At 42.9% G+C, this 18,868-nt stretch overlaps 1 protein-coding gene across 1 annotated transcript in view; it reads right to left on the bottom strand.

Annotated features, from left to right (window-relative positions):
• ltk (leukocyte receptor tyrosine kinase) overlaps window positions 1–18,868 on the bottom strand; it is a 76,108-nt gene that overhangs the window by 19,960 nt on the left and 37,280 nt on the right. Inside the window, 13 exon segments of the mRNA XM_064954043.1 lie at window positions 784–843; window positions 846–965; window positions 1,452–1,608; window positions 1,997–2,116; window positions 2,334–2,484; window positions 3,484–3,658; window positions 3,905–4,003; window positions 6,573–6,667; window positions 6,936–7,096; window positions 7,422–7,522; window positions 11,098–11,247; window positions 17,886–18,026; window positions 18,133–18,272. Of these exon segments, the coding sequence (XP_064810115.1) occupies window positions 784–843; window positions 846–965; window positions 1,452–1,608; window positions 1,997–2,116; window positions 2,334–2,484; window positions 3,484–3,658; window positions 3,905–4,003; window positions 6,573–6,667; window positions 6,936–7,096; window positions 7,422–7,522; window positions 11,098–11,247; window positions 17,886–18,026; window positions 18,133–18,272 (1,670 nt within the window).

The following is an 18,868-nucleotide window of genomic DNA, read 5'->3' on the forward strand; positions in this document are numbered from 1 at the left end:
ACGTTTTCTTGCCACTGTACAGTCTGTGTGTGTATCCTAACTACTCATTTTTGTTTGCAGGACATCACCTGTGAAATCTCATGTAAAAATATAAAGGTTATGTGATCACATGTGAAAATCCAAGTGAATCTTCATGTGAAATATCATCATGTGAAGTGTTCCAAAAACACATAGTTTTACATGATTTCACACAGGCCAAACATGGACATTTCACATGTGAAATCATGTGGTTTTTCCGTAAGGGGTGAAACAAGTCTGTATTCATTTAAAAAATCTGATTTATTGAATTCTCTATGTCGTCTATATTAAATGAGACCTCATTTAATATAACAGGCTTTTAAAATGCAATATTGGTGCACAACATCTACTTAAAATATCAACGGCATTCTTTCATGGAGCGACCCATCTCCTCTCAATCATGTTTTGCAGAGGAGCCAAGTGGAACACCCAATCTTATCAATCAATGAAGTAGAACTTTCTTTAAACTGTCTCATTCAGAACGGCCTGTGAGTTATGTCACCAATCCACAACTAGTAAATCATACTAGATAAAGACAGAAAAGCAGTGAATGTTACCAATGTGCCCATTTCCTTGGGGCCAATGGAAATTCTCCAGCATAAATATCTTGTCAGATTCATCCTATAATAACAGTATAGTACAACACATAGGAAAGCAGTACATACATATTAGTATTATTATGTGTGTGTGTGTGTGTGTGTGTGTGTGTGTGTGTGTGTGTGTGTGTGTGTGTGTGTGTGTGTGTGTGTGTGTGTGTGAGCTTACCTCTGTATCCGCCGCCTCCTCCTCCAGCAGTGCAGGCTCCCCCTCCCCCCCCAAACCCCCGAAGGTGGCCCAGGACAGTTTGGATAAGGCTTGGGGACAAGAGGATCCCCCCTCGGCCCCCTCCAGGAGAGACTTCCCTGCCCACAAGTGGCTGGAGGTGTCCTTCCAACCTCCACCTCCCCCTGCAACACACACGCAGGCACGCACACACACCCCTCGTTTAGCCATCACGCTCTCTAAACACTTCTTCCATCGATGTTTGCATAAGATGTGTCGATAATAGCTCCATAAGACCCTGCTGGTCAAAGGTGATTTACTGGGAATGTTCCATTAAGCTTTTCCAAGAACACTGACATGGTACTGCCATATACAGTATGCCGTTTCTCCCTTTTCAACAGTTGTATAAATCAAAAGGCTGCAGCCAAGATTATAAGCAGACCCAATGGATAACCAGTCCAGACACAGGGCCAGCTTCTTGATACAAACACATGCACTCCTGCCCTTTCTCTGACACACTCTTGTCCTGTCTCCTGAAGACACTCAAGTAGGAGCTTTAGCAGTCAGAGGAATGAAAGCCATATGTTTTCAGGGAGCAGATCGTCAGCTCTGTAAAGAGAATCAGGGGAAGGGCCACATGGAGGGGGTGAGGTAAAGGCAACCCTACCAACCTGCTGCCCCAGTCTTGCCGTTGGAGCTGGTGGCCACCGTGTCATTCTCATACTGCTCCAGGGGGATCTGGTCCAAGCTGCTCTCTGGGTCCTCCAGGTAGGCTTTACCTCCACCACCAGCTGCTATGAGTAGAGGCACCAGTACTCCACCCTCCATCTGGCAGGGGTCACAGTCAATCACAGTAAAAGCTTTTAGAGCAACCCTCTACCCTGTCATAGTCCATCATGCAACTTAGGGGCCAGTCCAGCGTTACAAAGACATACAACTTCTAGGTTAAAGGGCTCTTGTGATACAAACCAGTTAACATAACCTCTGACCTCAATTGCTTGTAACTACATCTGTAGAGAAAGACCATGATAAATGATCTTTTAGAATTCCTTCAGACCTTTTTTGAAGCTTATACATCGGTTCATATCTAGCAGCTACAGTACATCTGCTTCCGATGGACACCATCGTGGCTTTCATTTTGTGTAGATGAGGTAAAGGCGGAGAAGAGTTGAATCAAGTTATGTTGAGATTAGGGACTCTTTTTAGGGACTCTTACGTTGTAAATATAGGTGGCTCCTCCGCCGCCTCCTCCACCACCTGCCCAATCATCACCAGTGAACTCATCTTCTATCACTGAGGATTCCCCCAGGCAGATCTTCTGTGTCAGAGGATTTCTCTACAGAGAACAAATGGATATGGTCAGATCAGAGAGAGAGAGTGGCTGCTAGTCTGAAATTATATTTTCCTACCATCAAGAGGAAAATACTCTCTTTTATGGCACCCGAGGTACCATGAAGTAATCAAACGTTGAAAGAAAACTAAACACTTTGAAGAGCAGGTGATCCATCCATAATATCACCTGAGGTGGCCTAACTCTCCATTCTAACACTCACCCCTGGACAGGCATCCTCCCCTTGATGTCCCACCAGTATATAGATGATGTCTCCCTTCTCCAGAGGGAAGATGGCTGAGATGAAGACACCGTGGGAACGCTTGTTGTGGTTCTTTGCTCCTTTGCCACCTGCAGCTCCATAGGCTGAGATCCTGAGGAGGGCACAGTAAACATGTCATGGGGCCACTGAAGGCCATTTTTGGTGCTTGGGTGACCTTATAACAATGGCTACTCAATTAATTAAAAGTGAGCATTGCAGAAAGGAGGCAAAAAAGCCATGTTGGTTTGGTCTCTATAGTGCATCAGAAGGTTTGCAGCACTTCAAATCAGACTGTAACACTGGCAATACCAAGGCTTTGCTTGACTGACTTGTATCATCAGCTTGTATCATCAGATGAAATCAGGGTGAATATTCTGTAGTTTTACTGTAATCAGAGCTCAGCTGAGCCCCCCGACAACAACATACCAATGCTAACAAAGAAGAGCAGAGAACTGATACCCACTTCTTGTCTTTCTGTACCCCTTTTATCATCTAGTGTTATGGAGCTCATTGTAAATGCCCCATGACTAGACCAGCAACTACAAATAAATGAGTTCAAAGCCTTGGCTTGGCAGGGGCCAGATTAGGAAGAGAGAGTGAGCAGTGAGCACAGACAGACTAATCTATGCCTCCAGCTGGTGAGTCACGCTTCTCACTCTGCCTCAGTCTTACACACACACACACACACACACACACACACACACACACACACACACACACACACACACACACACACACACACACACACACACACACACACGGTCTGATTCCATGTAAGACCCCTCTCTCCTAACCTGGATGATGTTGAAATCAATCTTGACACTACAGAGACTTACCTATATTCTATAGGTCTAGCGGATACGTGACATGAATGTGATACATGGTAGTATTTAACCTGTATTCATTCAGTTGACTGATGTCTCAGGCAAGGCTGCTTCCTGCCAGCTGTCAATACTGATGTGCAGATGCAATCATTGGTCAGGGGGCTTGTTTCAAGCATCTTTACCCGAGGGTTTAGTCTAGCGTAAGAGAGTTCCGATTGCAAAAACAGTTGTTCTCTGTAGCTTTCATATTTCTACAAGATTAGAAAAACAGCTAAATTTGCACCCACATGTATCTGTTGGTGGCCGGTACCCTCCAGGTCTGCACTCCTTTGAACGGACCCTCCTTGCCCACTGTGACACTGACGTTGGTGTTGCGGTATGCGCTGTCACACTGGGCCTGAGTGGGACCTCGGGGGCCACTGGCCCCACAGGATGTGAACCACCAGGTCATCAGGGACACCTCTGAGGTGAGGAGACAGACACATGAGTCACATGTCAGTCAACAAACAAACTCCCTGTGTTGCAAGGAAAACAGAGAGACATACATATAGTGGAGCAGCTGCGGAGGAAATCAAAGGAAATTACTTTAATGGATGCACCTGGTGTATTTTGCCAAATTGAGGGGAAAAGCTCTACGAAAATCAAATTGCAAAGGCCATTGGTCATAGAAAGGCTAAAGATATTCCATTAGAACAGCTGGTAGTGTACCTGAGGCAGAGGGCTCTGGGAGGGGGCTGAAGAAATCCAGTTCACTGATGGAGTCCATTTCATGGAGGAATCTGTGTCCGAGCAGCAGGGAGTTGAGATCTGAGAGGAGGAAGACAGACACATTCATCTCTACAGTCTACAGACGGACCAGAAAAGCATTCTCTTTCGTACGACGTCTATTAATTATGGTTTCTTCAAAGACGGAGTCAGAGATAGGATTTAGAGCATAGATGTGTTTTTGTGAGGGCAGGATCCAGTCCAGTTGAGTATATGAAAAGGCATGAGCTGCAGGATTGAGGATTGAAGACAGACAGACAGACTTGTGGAGAAAGACAAAGGCTTCAGGGGATAAGTAATAATTGTGAGGGAGGACATCGTGAAAGTCTTAGCAGGAGACAACATAAGGGAGGTTATGACTTAGGAGCTGTAATTAGCTGTGGAATTCTGGAGATGTGCTACAGTAAAACGTAATAGGGCCGATAAATCTGCGTGCCGATCATAGCACGCCCAACTGGTGCCTGTCTGGCGTCGACAACCCGCAGCCACCAGAACCATTTGCCTTGCACCAGACTCTGCAAGCCCTCCCGCCTCTCTCCCAACATTTACCTAACCGCATTGTCAATTCCTATCAAATTAAACTAATGTTGGCAGGCTTCTCCAGAGTTCGGACCAAAGAGTTTCATGGTAGAGAAGAATCGACGGAGCGAAGAAGATGTGTCCTCGAGCGTGACAATAACTTGACACTGGAACCCATTGTTGGCGCACAATTTTATTGTCGGATTGCAGATTTCGAATCCCGGGGAGATGCATTCTACGTCGGTTTCCCTCTTTCAGAAGCAATCAGCCAGTGTGTGGATCATTGGGCCTCCTGGGGAGCACTCCAGCTGCGTTGGAAACAGTGGTTAGCCATCGCATCTGTGTGCATCATTCTTCGGTTAAGACTCCTCGCTGTCTTGGACTGTGCTTCAACAGCTCTATTGTTTCCAGTCATAAGAAATGCTCCATCAGCCGCAGGGCTCTCCAGAGGGTGGTGCGGTCTGCCCAACGCATCCCCGGGGGCAAACTACCTGCCCTACAGGACATCTTCAGCACCCGATGTCACAGGAAGGCCAAAAAGATCATCAAGGACAACAACCACCCGAGCCACTGCCGGTTCACCCCGCTGTCATCCAGAAGGCGAGGCCAGTACAGGTGCATCAAAGCTGGGACCAAGAGACTGAAAAACAGCTTCTATCTCAAGGCCATCAGACTGTTAAATAGCCATCACTAGGCGGCTTCCACCCGGTTACGTAACCGTGTACCTTAGAGGCTGCTGCCCCATATACATAGACTTTGAAATCACTGGCCACTTTAATAATGGAACACTAGTCACTTTAATAATGTTTACATATTTTTGCTTTACTCATTTCATATGTGTGTACTGGATTCTATTCTACTGTATTTCAGACTATGCCACTCTGACATTGCTCATTATATATTCCTTAATTCCATTATTTTACTTTTAGGTTTGTGTGTATTGTGTGTATTGTTGTGAACTGTTAGTATTACTGCACTGTTGGAGTTAGAAACACAAGCATTTAGCTACACTGCTAAACATGTGCTAAACATGTGAATGTGGCCAATAAAATATTATTGGATTTGATAAAAGGTCTCATTTGCAACTTCATGGGGATGCATCAGTAGTTCTAATAGGGCATTTCTCTCCACTGAATGTCCTTCCTAGAACTAGACACACATGCTTTGGACTGTATTCAGCTGCTCCTATCCAAACTTCATGGCATCCCTCAGGTGAATGCTACACTTCAGTGATATTGGCAATATGAGCTTATAGCCAACATCCAGTTGGCCTTTAACCCCCTAGAGTCGATGTCCGCGCCCCCTGTGTAAATCTAATTAGCATAACAAAAAATCCCCATCAAAATGTGGCAGTTTAAACTCGAGATTTATGTTGTTGTTTTTTGCATTGGATGCGTCTCAATCCACTGCATCCGCCGATGTCGCACTTTCACATCTGGGGTGAAAGGTGACAGAGCTGGAGCGGTGTTTGTCAGACCATGAGACATCTGTGGTGAAAGGTGACAGAGCTGGAGCGGTGTTTGTCAGACCATGAGACATCTGTGGTGAAAGGTGACAGAGCTGGAGCGGTGTTTGTCAGACCATGAGACATCTGTGGTGAAAGGTGACAGAGCTGGAAAATGAGACATCTGTGGTGAAAGGTGACAGAGCTGGAGCGGTGTTTGTCAGACCATGAGACATCCCGAAAATCGGTCTTCTCACAAAATCATCTGTAGCGTCTGAATTTGCCCTACGAACAATTTGGAAAGGTGCGACTCTCACGAACACACACATGTCGGTTGCTCGTCTGAAGGTCCCCCGGTACCAGTAGAAAAAAACAAATGTAAAAAAGTGTTAGAAAACATTAGGTACACCTACTCTTTACTAGCTATATCTTTATGAAAGAGGTCCCTCTCAATCAGTATGTAATCTTAAGACTTAGGGAGATTTAGGGAGTTTTACTCTTTCACTGTTTGTTTGAGAGATTATTCAATCACGTGCTAGGAGCCCTCCAAATGGTTGCCCACTGTACTCGAGCCACACAGTATGCTACAGTATCTATAATGAGAGCTGCCTTTGTTTTGTGTACAGATTGTGTTACATGGAGGGCTACCTGTGTCAAAGCATGCTGCCCCCAGGGCGATGTCATCGAGGGCGATGTCAGCATTGGAGCCTGGTCCCCACAGAGCCTTCACCTTGAGGTGGAACCTGGGTAAACACACATCAACATGAATGGAGGGAAACACAGAGTGGCATTATTTTCATATTAGTTTTAGTACCAAAAAGTACCTTAAATTCTTTCACACATCAGCCTACGCATTTCCTATACAGTATACTACAAAAATATATTTTTGTACTAACACAGTCATCATTTATTACTGAACTACAATCACTCAAGAAACGAACTTTGAGCTTTTATGTGCTGTATGTTTGACACTTCTGGTCAGTAATTTAGCAGTAAATGATGGCACTGTACCCATTGAGGAGGGCAGGTAGCTGCAGAGTGATGTCCTGCCAGTTGTCTTTCCACTGTCCAGACCTCTCCCACACCAACGGGGATGCAACAGTACTGTTATCCTCTAGCGACAGCAGCACGGTGCCATTAAACTCCCCATAGAGATACAGGGAGAAATGCAACTGCAGACAGAGACATCGAGAATAGACGTTACGGTGAATTTCATGACATACTATTTGAAGACTTGAATATGACTTAATTGTGATGTTTAATATTCTGTGTGTGGTACTAGAGGACTGCTCTTTGTTATGATAGACCCGCTGTGACCACCTGACTAATTACAAAAAAAATGTAAGACTTGGCTACGGTTGTGAGATTCTGGTATCTTTGAGGGTGTTTCTAAAACTTCCTTAGTGAGAACTCATCCGTGAGTCATCAGTGAGCATGCAGTTAGTAGGGGAGATTGCAAGGAAGCCATTGGTGGAAAGATATGTCTATTTTTCTCACCTGACAGGCTATGGTAGAGACCGGTCGGGGGAATGAGGAACTTCGGACAGACGCTTTAATACTGGAACTGTTCCCTCTCACCGCCAGGAACAGGAAGTGCCCTTGGGGGGAGACAATAACCGCAACACTGAGGGGAGTGAACACTGACATAATTTTGCACCACTCAAAAAGGCATGACTGATAGAGCTCTGAAGAGAACAGCCTTTCAGTCCTCATCTGCAAAACAATATATATTGCCTTGGTGCAGTGCTTGTCAATTTGGAATGAAACCAATTGGAGCTATAAACTGAAATGCAGAAGTCAGTGACAGGAAATCAATTCTGCAGAAACATGGCACGTTTTACCTCACACCACATCATGCTGGGCTAGATAGAACGTATTCAAGTATTATAACTGACTGTAAATCATCTACAAACTTTCCAAAGGATGTTATTCAAATATATTCAGTGATAACCCCATAGGGCAGGAGTATTCAACACTTACCCTACGAGGTCTGGAGCCTGCTGGCAGGAGTATTCAACACTTACCCTACGAGGTCTAGAGCCTGCTGTCAGGAGTATTCTACTCTTACCCTACGAGGTCTGGAGCCTGCTGGCAGGAGTATTCAACTCTTACCCTATGAGGTCTGGAGCCTGCTGGCAGGAGTATTCAACTCTTACCCTACGAGGTCTAGAGCCTGCTGGAGCAGGAGTATTCAACTCTTACTGGAGCCTGCTGGCAGGAGTATTCAACACTTACCCTACGAGGTCTGGAGCCTGCTGGCAGGAGTATTCAACATTTACCCTACGAGGTCTGGAGCCTGCTGGCAGGAGTATTCAACTCTTACCCTACGAGGTCTGGAGCCTGCTGGCAGGAGTATTCAACTCTTACCCTATGAGGTCTGGAGCCTGCTGGCAGGAGTATTCAACACTTACCCTACGAGGTCTGGAGCCTGCTGGCAGGAGTATTCAACATTTACCCTGCAAGGTCTGGAGCCTGCTGGCAGGAGTATTCAACTCTTACACTATGAGGTCTGGAGCCTGCTGGCAGGAGTATTCAACACTTACCCTACGAGGTCTGAAGCCTGCTGGCAGGAGTATTCAACATGAGGTCTGGAGCCTGCTGGCAGGAGTATTCAACTCTTACCCTATGAGGTCTGGAGCCTGCTGGCAGGACTATTCAACTCTTACCCTATGAGGTCTGGAGCCTGCTGGCAGGAGTATTCAACACTTACCCTACGAGGTCTGAAGCCTGCTGGCAGGAGTATTCAACATTTACCCTGCAAGGTCTGGAGCCTGCTGGCAGGAGTATTCAACTCTTACCCTATGAGGTCTGGAGCCTGCTGGCAGGACTATTCAACTCTTACCCTACGAGTGTCACGGATCCCTCCAGTACTTTTATTACACACACCTGTCCCCTATTCCCACTGATTAGTAATTGAATAAGTGTGCCCTTGGTTTACCAGTGTCCTGCTGATTATTGTTACAATGTCCGTTGGTTCGTGTGAGCACCTGTGCTGTCTGTTTTGGCTTTCGTGTCATTGTGGATTGCGCAGATGATTACGGCTCTCGTCCCGTGTGTTAATCATTGTGCGCGTGTGTTATTATTTGAGGTACTCCTCCCTCTTTTGTTTTGGTTTCAACCCTGTGTTTTATATAGTGTTTGTTTGGTCTTCGCCACCGTGCCTTTACACGGCACGCTGTCATTTGAGTATAATTTAAAAAGCTATTACGCATTCCTGCGCCTGTCTCCCAAAACCTTTATACCAACGTGACAACGAGGTCTGGAGCCTGCTGGTTCTCTATTCTTCCTAATAATTAATTGCACCCACCTGGTGTACCAGGTCTAATCATTCCCTGAATAGAGGGGAAAAGCAGTGGAACTTGACTGACTAAGCCAGTGTTTGCCAAACTCGGTTCTGAGGTACCCCAAGGGGTGCAAGTTTTGGGTTTTGCCCTAACACTAGACAGCTGATTTAAATAATCAAAGTTTACTGATGAGTTGGTTATTTGAATCATCTTTGTAGTGCTACGGGCAAAAAACTAAATGTGCACCCCTTGGGTTCCCCAGGATCGAGTTTGGGAAATACTTTGTCATGACGTTGGCCTGGGGGTAGGTTTATGACAGTCATAAATACCTCTTCCCCCCTTTTTCCTCTCTCTACCCTACTGATGTTACATTTGCAAACCCTTGGTTAACATAGAGATTCTGGGAACATCAGAAGGTGGGGGGAAATGAACAATATTCTGGTAATCCGACCAATTTAACATATGCGGTGGTACTTAATGAATATGATGTCAGTTCGGTTGTCATCTGAGACATTCTCATCAATGACAAGATGGCAAACTCTACAGTGGAAAGTCTACACATCAGAGTTATTGGATTCACATGGAATTGTTGTTCAATTTAAATGTTTGAATATGAAATTATTTGTGATGGGATGAAATGTGATTTTAGCTTCTAAAATGTGAGATTTGGGTTTTCATAAGGTAGGGCTCTGCTCAATCAGTAGCCCGCCCCTGTAAAGGGACATGGGTTATAAAACTTTTCAAACACGCCCTCCTCTCCCTTCCTATATAAAGCCTTGATGACAATATAACCTCCTGTTCCAAGGACGTGAGGATGACGGTCCGATGTCAGAATGGTTCAGATAATAACTACAGAACGAAGCCAACATCAGCGTGAGCTTTGGTTGCGAATGGTATGAACTTTGAACTCTTATTCACTACGGAAGTGATACCTCCTAGCCGTTGAGTTAGCAACAGCCGCTGCAAACGAGGGTTAGGAAGGAACAGACAGAGTATCCCGTCTATCACAATTGACAACCAGAGACATTCTTCAAAGGACTCGGTTGGGCAACACGGCCTTCCATCTACCACCAACCTACCGAAGCGCAACTCAGAGTAAATATTTATTGCATTTTCCTTTTCCAAATGGGCGGTAATTTAGAATGCATAAGATACTGTATTTACGATAGCACAGCTTTCGCCCTTTGTTCCTCAGTCTTCCCGCTCTTTCACTCAAACCCAGCCCCTTTTCTTTTGTGTAACAAGTTGTCATATCTGTTTCGCCTGCTAGGGACGTTTTCCTTTAATACGTAATTTGTAATCAAGTTATGATTTAATTATGTGTATGTGTATGTGTAATTCTGTGTGATTAGTTAGGTATTTAGTAAATAAATAATTAAACCCAATTTTGTATTGCTGGTTCAACTTGTTAGCCAGGGTTTGTGCAGATAACCAAGAATTTACAACTTTCAGATGATATTGACTGCTATTGATGTAAAATATTACTCGGTCTTTAAGAGTTTATTCGGAAGATAACAGCTCTATAAATATTATTTTGTGGTGCCCGACTCTGTAAATTACATTTACATGATTAGCTCAAACAGGTAATATCAATTACGGAGAAATTATTTTATAGAATAGCATGTCATATCACTTAATCCGGCATAGCCAAAGACACGACACTGTACTAAACCATTCGATTCCCAATGTTCTGAAAACAATACTCAATTTAAAGGATGAGGACCAGTCTAGAGTAAAATTGATACTTTATACAGCACAATGCAATACCCAACCTCTATTTATGTCTAGCCTGATAAAGGTGCCATGTATACCCCCTTCAAATAAAAGGTTAGCCAGCCATTTAAGGACTGGTACCCTTTGAGTGACCTGGTGTGTTTTGCACCATTTACCTTGGGTGTTTTGCAAAGCTGTCCCCAGCATGTCTTTACTGTGTTCCAGTTCCTCCCCACTGACCCTCCTCCAAGAGGACAGCTCACTGGACGCTGACCAGCCACAGGACCCAGGCTCAAAGGAACAGTGGGCTCCATAAGGCAGAGTGTCTGCAAGGGGACACAGTGGCTCATTCAGTACCCTATACCCTTATACATTCAGATACAGCTTATACAAATGAAAGCTTCTAGAAAATTATAAACATAAGACATAGTGACTAGGTCCACAGACTCCCCTTTTCAAAGACCACCTTGTACACCAATTTGAGCACTCCCAGCACATGATATTTTCTTCTCAGAATGTAGTGGCTCTTGAGTATGCAAAAGAAAGGCTATTCTACTGTGCTAAACCCACAGCGTCTCCTCAGGGTCACACTATTCAATAGGTCTTGTTAGGTCTAAGCAGGGTAGTGTAAACAGAATTGCCCAACATTCATACAATATAAATACTAGTAGCAGAGCAATGCTTTTGAAACAGCTGAAATGTACGGCCATTTTCAGGATATTTGAGACTAGTTTTAATTGATTTTTCACCTGAAATTGCAGTAACAGCTTACAGTTACATTCTGATATTGTCAACAAAGCTTTAAGAAAGGAAACCTCAATGGCATTTGTCACCCCTTGGCTGCTCTGGGCCACCATCCAGGAAAGAAGTGTGCAGCAAGAAGCTAACCAACTCACCAGGGAATTATCAAAGTTGTCAGTCGCAATTTTGCGTTTACCTCATATAATGACTTCCATGATATTGATAAAATGAAGCCTGGCCACTTGGCACACCACGTCATTTCAACATGGATAATTGGGTAATATTTGGTAGAGAAGTTGATCAATAAGATTACAACCTGCAGTATATTGTTTACCTTTATTTAACTAGGCAAGTCAGTTAAGAATGAATTCTTATTTACAATGACGGCCTACCCCGGCCAAAACCGGACGACGCCAGGCCAATTGTGAGCCACCCTATGCTTGGATATCCACTTTAAAGGCAGACAAAAGTTAGTTGAATTTCCAATGTGTTTTCACTATGCTTTCAACCATCTAAAAGCACAACCAAATTCCAATGGAAAAACAATGTCTGGTTTTTGGTTTAGTTGGCACCCAAATGTCTAACTGCGCTTTCAACCATTTAAAGGGATACTTTGAGATTTTGGCAATGAATCCCTTTATCTACTTCTCCTGAGTCAGATGACCTCATGGATACCATTTTTATGTCTCTGCATCCAGTATGAAGGAAGTTGGAGGTAGTTTCGTGAGCTAATGCTATCTAGCATATTAACGCAATGACTGGAAGTCTATGGTATCTACTAGCATGCTAACAGCTACCATGCACTTTCAGTCATTGCGCTAACGATAGTTAGCAATTGCGCTAGTTAGTGACTCCCTTCAAACTGCACGCAGAGACATAAAAACTGTATCTACTAGTTCATCTGACTCAGGGGGGGGAAGTAGATAAAGGGCTTAATTGCCAAAATCCTGAAGTATCCCTTTAAAAGCACACTAAAGTTCATGGGAATACAATGTCAGATATTTTGTTTATTTATATATCAGATTAATCTGTTATTGCTGCACTTTGTCTAATGACAGATGCAAATGACCTGGATTGCAGTTGAGATTACATTAAAAGTACATGGTAAAAGTGATCAATGCAGTTCGAGATGCTGCACAGAATTTAACAGCAATTGTGAAGATCTCTACTGACCTGTGATGACCTATCTTGAACATTCACGCTTTATATACAGTAATAACATAAGAAGAAGTGTATAGTTAGAGTAACCTCAAAATATGGCCATACAGTGCCTTGCGAAAGTATTTGGCCCCCTTGAACGTTGCGACCTTTTGCCACATTTCAGGCTTCAAACATAAAGATATAAAACTGTATTTTTTTGTGAAGAATCAACAACAAGTGGGACACAATCATGAAGTGGAACGACATTTATTGGATATTTAAAACTTTTTTAACAAATCAAAAACTGAAAAATTGGGCGTGCAAAATTATTCAGCCCCTTTACTTTCAGTGCAGCAAACTCTCTCCAGAAGTTCAGTGAGGATCTCTGAATGATCCAATGTTGACCTAAATGACTAATGATGATAAATACAATCCACCTGTGTGTAATCAAGTCTCCGTATAAATGCACCTGCACTGTGATAGTCTCAGAGGTCCATTAAAAGCGCAGAGAGCATCATGAAGAACAAGGAACACACCAGGCAGGTCTGAGATACTGTTGTGAAGTAGTTTAAAGCCGGATTTGGATACAAAAAGATTTCCCAAGCTTTAAACATCCCAAGGAACACTGTGCAAGCGATAATATTGAAATGGAAGGAGTATCAGACCACTGCAAATCTACCAAGACCTGGCCGTCCCTCTAAACTTTCAGCTCATACAAGGAGAAGACTGATCAGAGATGCAGCCAAGAGGCCCATGATCACTCTGGATGAACTGCAGAGATCTACAGCTGAGGTGGGAGACTCTGTCCATAGGACAACAATCAGTCGTATATTGCACAAATCTGGCCTTTATGGAAAAGTGGCAAGAAGAAAGCCATTTCTTAAAGATATCCATAAAAAGTGTTGTTTAAAGTTTGCCACAAGCCACCTGGGAGACACACCAAACATGTGGAAGAAGGTGCTCTGGTCAGATGAAACCAAAATTGAACTTTTTGGCAACAATGCAAAACGTTATGTTTGGCGTAAAAGCAACACAGCCCATCACCCTGACCACACCATACCCACTGTCAAACATGGTGGTGGCAGCATCATGGTTTGCGCCTGCTTTTCTTCAGCAGGGACAGGGAAGATGGTTCAAATTGATGGGAAGATGGATGGAGCCAAATACAGGACCATTCTGGAAGAAAACCTGATGGAGTCTGCAAAAGACCTGAGACTGGGACGGAGATTTGTCTTCCAACAAGACAATGATCCAAAACATAAAGCAGAATCTACAATGGAATGGTTCAAAAATAAACATATCCAGGTTTTAGAATGGCCAAGTCAAAGTCCAGACCTGAATCCAATCGAGAATCTATGGAAAGAACTGAAAACTGCTGTTCACAAATGCTCTCCATCCAACCTCACTGAGCTCGAGCTGTTTTGCAAGGAGGAATGGGAAAAATGTCAGTCTCTCGATGTGCAAAACTGATAGAGACATACCCCAAGCGACTTACAGCTGTAATCGCAGCAAAAGGTGGCGCTACAAAGTATTAACTTAAGGGGGCTGAATAATTTTGCACGCCCAATTTTTCAGTTTTTGATTTGTTAAAAAAGTTTGAAATATCCAATAAATGTCGTTCCACTTCATGATTGTGTCCCACTTGTTGTTGATTCTTCACAAAAAAATACAGTTTTATATCTTTATGTTTGAAGCCTGAAATGTGGCAAAAGTTCGCAAAGTTCAAGGGGGCCGAATACTTTCGCAAGGCACTGTAGATGTGTTACTAATTCCAAAGTTGAATGTTACATTAGTTTGTTAGATAACTTTAGGCTATTTAATATATTACAAAATGAGTATTGAATTGTGTTTGGTTGAGAACACAACCAAATATCAACTTTTAAATGAGATAAATATCTACTGCTTGGTTAGATGCATCTGAGCCACTGGCTTAATCCCATTTTTTAATTTGTATTTTTGGTTGAGTTGGAAATGTGAATCCAGCATATCATTTGTTAACAAGTTAATAGGCTATTTTATTTATTTCAAAAGTGATACTGAATTGTGTTTGGTTGTCAAGAATTCTTTCCACCTCATAGCTTGTTTTTTGTTCTGACATGCACTGTCAACTGTGAGACCTTATATAGACAGGTGTGTGCCTTTCCAAATCATGTCCAATCAATTGAGTTTACCAAAGGTGGACTCCAATCAATTTGCAGATTGGATGATCAATAGAAACAAGATGCACCTGAGCTCAATTTCAAGTCTCATAGCAGAGGATCTGAATACTTATGTTAAATAAGTATTTCTGTTTTCATTTTTAACACATTTGCAAAAATGTCTAAAAACCTGTTTTTGCTTTGTCATTATGGGGCATTGTGTGCAGATTGCTGAGGATTTGTATTTATTTAATCCATTTTAGAATAAGGTGTAAAAAAAATGGAAAAAGTAAAGGGGTCTGAATACTTTCCGGAGTCGCTGTATGTGATAAAGTATGGTCCCATTTAATTTGCTCTGTTAAACCTTCCCTTTGGAATGACTTTGATAGCAACCTAGTAGTTTTTAAGTGGAGCTCTTTCAACAATCATTCTCACGATGGCACATTGGTAATAGTCAGTGACAAATAGATAAGCAGGGCTTGGTTAAAACCTTGGATGGGAGACAAAAGGGTAGCTGTAGATAGATCAATTCTCCAGGTGGAGGGGCTGCCCTGCCTGTTGTTTTTTTCTGTTAGTGGATATATCGAACAAACTAAACAAATTAAACATATTTTATGCAAGGTTTTTTCTGTTTATATTTGATTACCATGATGACATAATCCTGTGGTTGAAATTTCACCCTCAAAACAGTTTACGTTGATTCAACGTCACAATATGTTGACAAATGACGTTGAAACAATGGTGATTCAACCAGTTTGTGCCCAGTGGGCGGTTTGTTCTATGGTAACTTTAATACGCTGAAACTGTAGTTTTATACTCGTATGAGAGGGGTAAACATTCATGTTTGATATGCTAACGTTACTAGCTAGCATTGATAGCTAGCTGTTTTATTGTCTTGCAAACTACATTTAGCTAATGCGTGTACAAACTAAAAAATGAACCCACAATTCACATGCTTGTGAATTGCTGCATTTACTCAAGAGTGTACTATGGTTTAGCTGCATTATTCAAGAATGTAGCTAGCTAATATGTTCTAGAGGAAAAGTTGCTTGAATTGTTGAATAGCCTGCAAGCTTACTGGCTAGCCAGTACCAGTGGCTGCTGTGATACTAATATTTATGGTAAATTTGGAGCTGCAGAACAAGAACGTCACATTGCCAGCCACAACGAAAAGTAAGGCTGTAACCTACATTGAAAAGTTTATGTACATCAGTGGAGGCTGTTGAGGGGAGGAGTAATGGCTGGAATGGAGTCAATGAAATAGTATAAACCACATGTTTGACACCATTCCATATACTCCATTCCAGGCATTACTATGAGCCATCCTCCCCTCAGCAGCCTCCACTGATGTACATACTATGTCAATTGAAATCTTGTCACGCTGCCTCTCCTTAAATGTTTGTCAATGAGAATAGCCTCTTAATTACCTACTGGAGGTACAAGTTGTATTTTCCATGTCTGAACAATTCTTTGCATTGAATGTGTTCTGATTGAGTGTTAAGAGGGCTTTTATGACTAATGGTGTTGATGTGAGCATTGATGCAAGGGCTGCAAGCGTTGACTGCTACCTTCATGTTGTCACTAACTAATCAATTCCCTTTGTATACATTCACAAAGCTGCCATTTAAACGAGCATCTACATTCAAATGCCAGTTTAATAATGGTATTTCAGTTCCAAGTGGTGTCTTGGAGAAACAGTACATGTATCAAACCCACAGAGAATGGTCCAAAGAAAAATATTAGCCTTTAGTGGAAGGACTCTTTTGGCACATTTCTGTCTCTTAATGCAATGCCCATCTAGTGGTTGTTACACAGTAGAGAGAAGGAACTGACTGAGACACACAGTAGAGAGAAGGAACTGACTGAGACACACAGTAGAGAGAAGGAACTGACTGAGACACACAGTAGAGAGAAGGAACTGACTGAGACACACATTAGAGAGAAGGAACTGACTGAGACACACAGTAGAGAGAAGGAACTGACTGAGACACACAGTAGAGAGAAGGAACTGACTGAGACACACAGTAGAGAGAAGGAACTGACTGAGACACACAGTAGAGAGAAGGAACTGACTGAGACACACAGTAGAGAGAAGGAACTGACTGAGACACACAGTAGAGAGAAGGAACTGACTGAGACACACAGTAGAGAGAAGGAACTGACTGAGACACACAGTAGAGAGAAGGAACTGACTGAGACACACAGTAGAGCGAAGGAACTGACTGAGACACACAGTAGAGAGAAGGAGAGCACTTACTGTTGGCTAATCCACTGCCTCCAGTGAAAGGATTAACAATTCATCATGGCCTTAAACTTTAATACAGTTAATGCAGGTGGCATGCACCCTGCCAGTGGTACCACACTCTGTCTTTGTGGCTTGTCACATCACTCTCGTCACTTCTAACTGCATTAATTTAATCCAATGAGAATACCCAACCAAAAACGATGTGATTTAAGATGCTGAAACTCTTTTTCCTTTAGGGTTAGCTGTTTCAAACATAATCTGATCACTACGTTATAAGATTTACTTTGGTGAGGTTTATAAAATCAAAAAAATCAAAGCTGGCAATGAATTATGGTGAAGGCCTATTTAAAATTTCAGAATGTTACACAACTTGTTCAGATTTCTCAAAGTATGATGTTTGGATGAAATATACACACATATTCGACAACGTCTTTCTTGGAAAGATCAGATGCAAGGTACACATACATAGGGCCCAGGATTTGTCCTAGCCACATGATGTCCATGAAAAATCTGGACCCTGAATTCAACGTCAGTAATGTCATGTGACGTTGTTGCACTGTTGAAGCTGCTCTTAGGAATACTGCGAGATTCTGGTAATCAAGAAATGTTTCTACTTTTCATCTGACTCTGGGTAGAAAATGTAGAAAAACTGCTTAAATTGCCAGAATCTCGCAGTATCCCTTTAAGGCCTTAGACTCACCACAGATAAATCCCTCGTCCTCCCCTAGGGGGCAGTCACTGTGGAAGTCACATACTCTAGTCTTGTCAATGCAGCCTCCTAGCTCACAGTGGAAAGAAGTGATCTCGTCACAGTCTGTGCCCAGCTGTAATTCATGGTGACCTGGAACAAGAAAGAGTTCACATTTAGTTTCCAGATTAGTTCCCGGAAAAATATTATAGCATTTTTATGTTTCTATTAACGTTCGGAGATGTAATTCAGAATTTACCCATGTTACAGTCTATGAGCTCCAGGGAGTCGAGAGCCAGAGTCCCCCTATCCTTCCCCAGACAAGTGGAGTAGAGCAGGGTCACCTGGAAGGGCTCATCCACCTCTCCAATCACCGTCTCCAGCACCTCCCACTGAGCCCTGTTCCAAGCAAAGAGAGGGTTAACTGTGCATGTGTGTGTGGGTTGGCTCTTCTACGCTTGTGGGGACATAAAATCCACAAAAGTCTCCACAAAGATAGTAAAACAAGGAACATTCTCCCTTGTGGGGACATTTCCCACGTCTTCATGAGGATAAAGGCTATTTTAAATTTAGGGATTAGGTTTAGGGTTAGAATTAGGGTAAGGGTATGGGGTTAATGGTTAGGGTTAGGTTTAGGATTGTGAATGTAGAAGAAACTGTAGGTCCCCACGAAGATAGAAGAACAAAACGTGTGTGTGCGTGTGCGTGTGCGTGTGCGTGTGCGTGTGCGTGTGTGTGTGTGTGTGTGTGTGTGTGTGTGTGTGTGAGGTTGTTGCATGTTTGTCTGGGCAGCAAGATCACAAACAGTCTCTGGTCATCAAACAACTTCACTTTTAATGGGAAAAGTGTGTTGCATCTTCATACCCAAGCAACCATTATACTACACTTAAAGATTATGTTATGACATTTTAAATGTAGGTTTATACATTTCCCTCTCAACTGAAGTCAGCATAACATCACATATTATGTCCACCATCTCAACATCTGCTCATTTA

This window comes from Oncorhynchus masou, chromosome 32, assembly GCF_036934945.1.
Source record: "Oncorhynchus masou masou isolate Uvic2021 chromosome 32, UVic_Omas_1.1, whole genome shotgun sequence".
Taxonomy (NCBI): domain Eukaryota; kingdom Metazoa; phylum Chordata; class Actinopteri; order Salmoniformes; family Salmonidae; genus Oncorhynchus; species Oncorhynchus masou.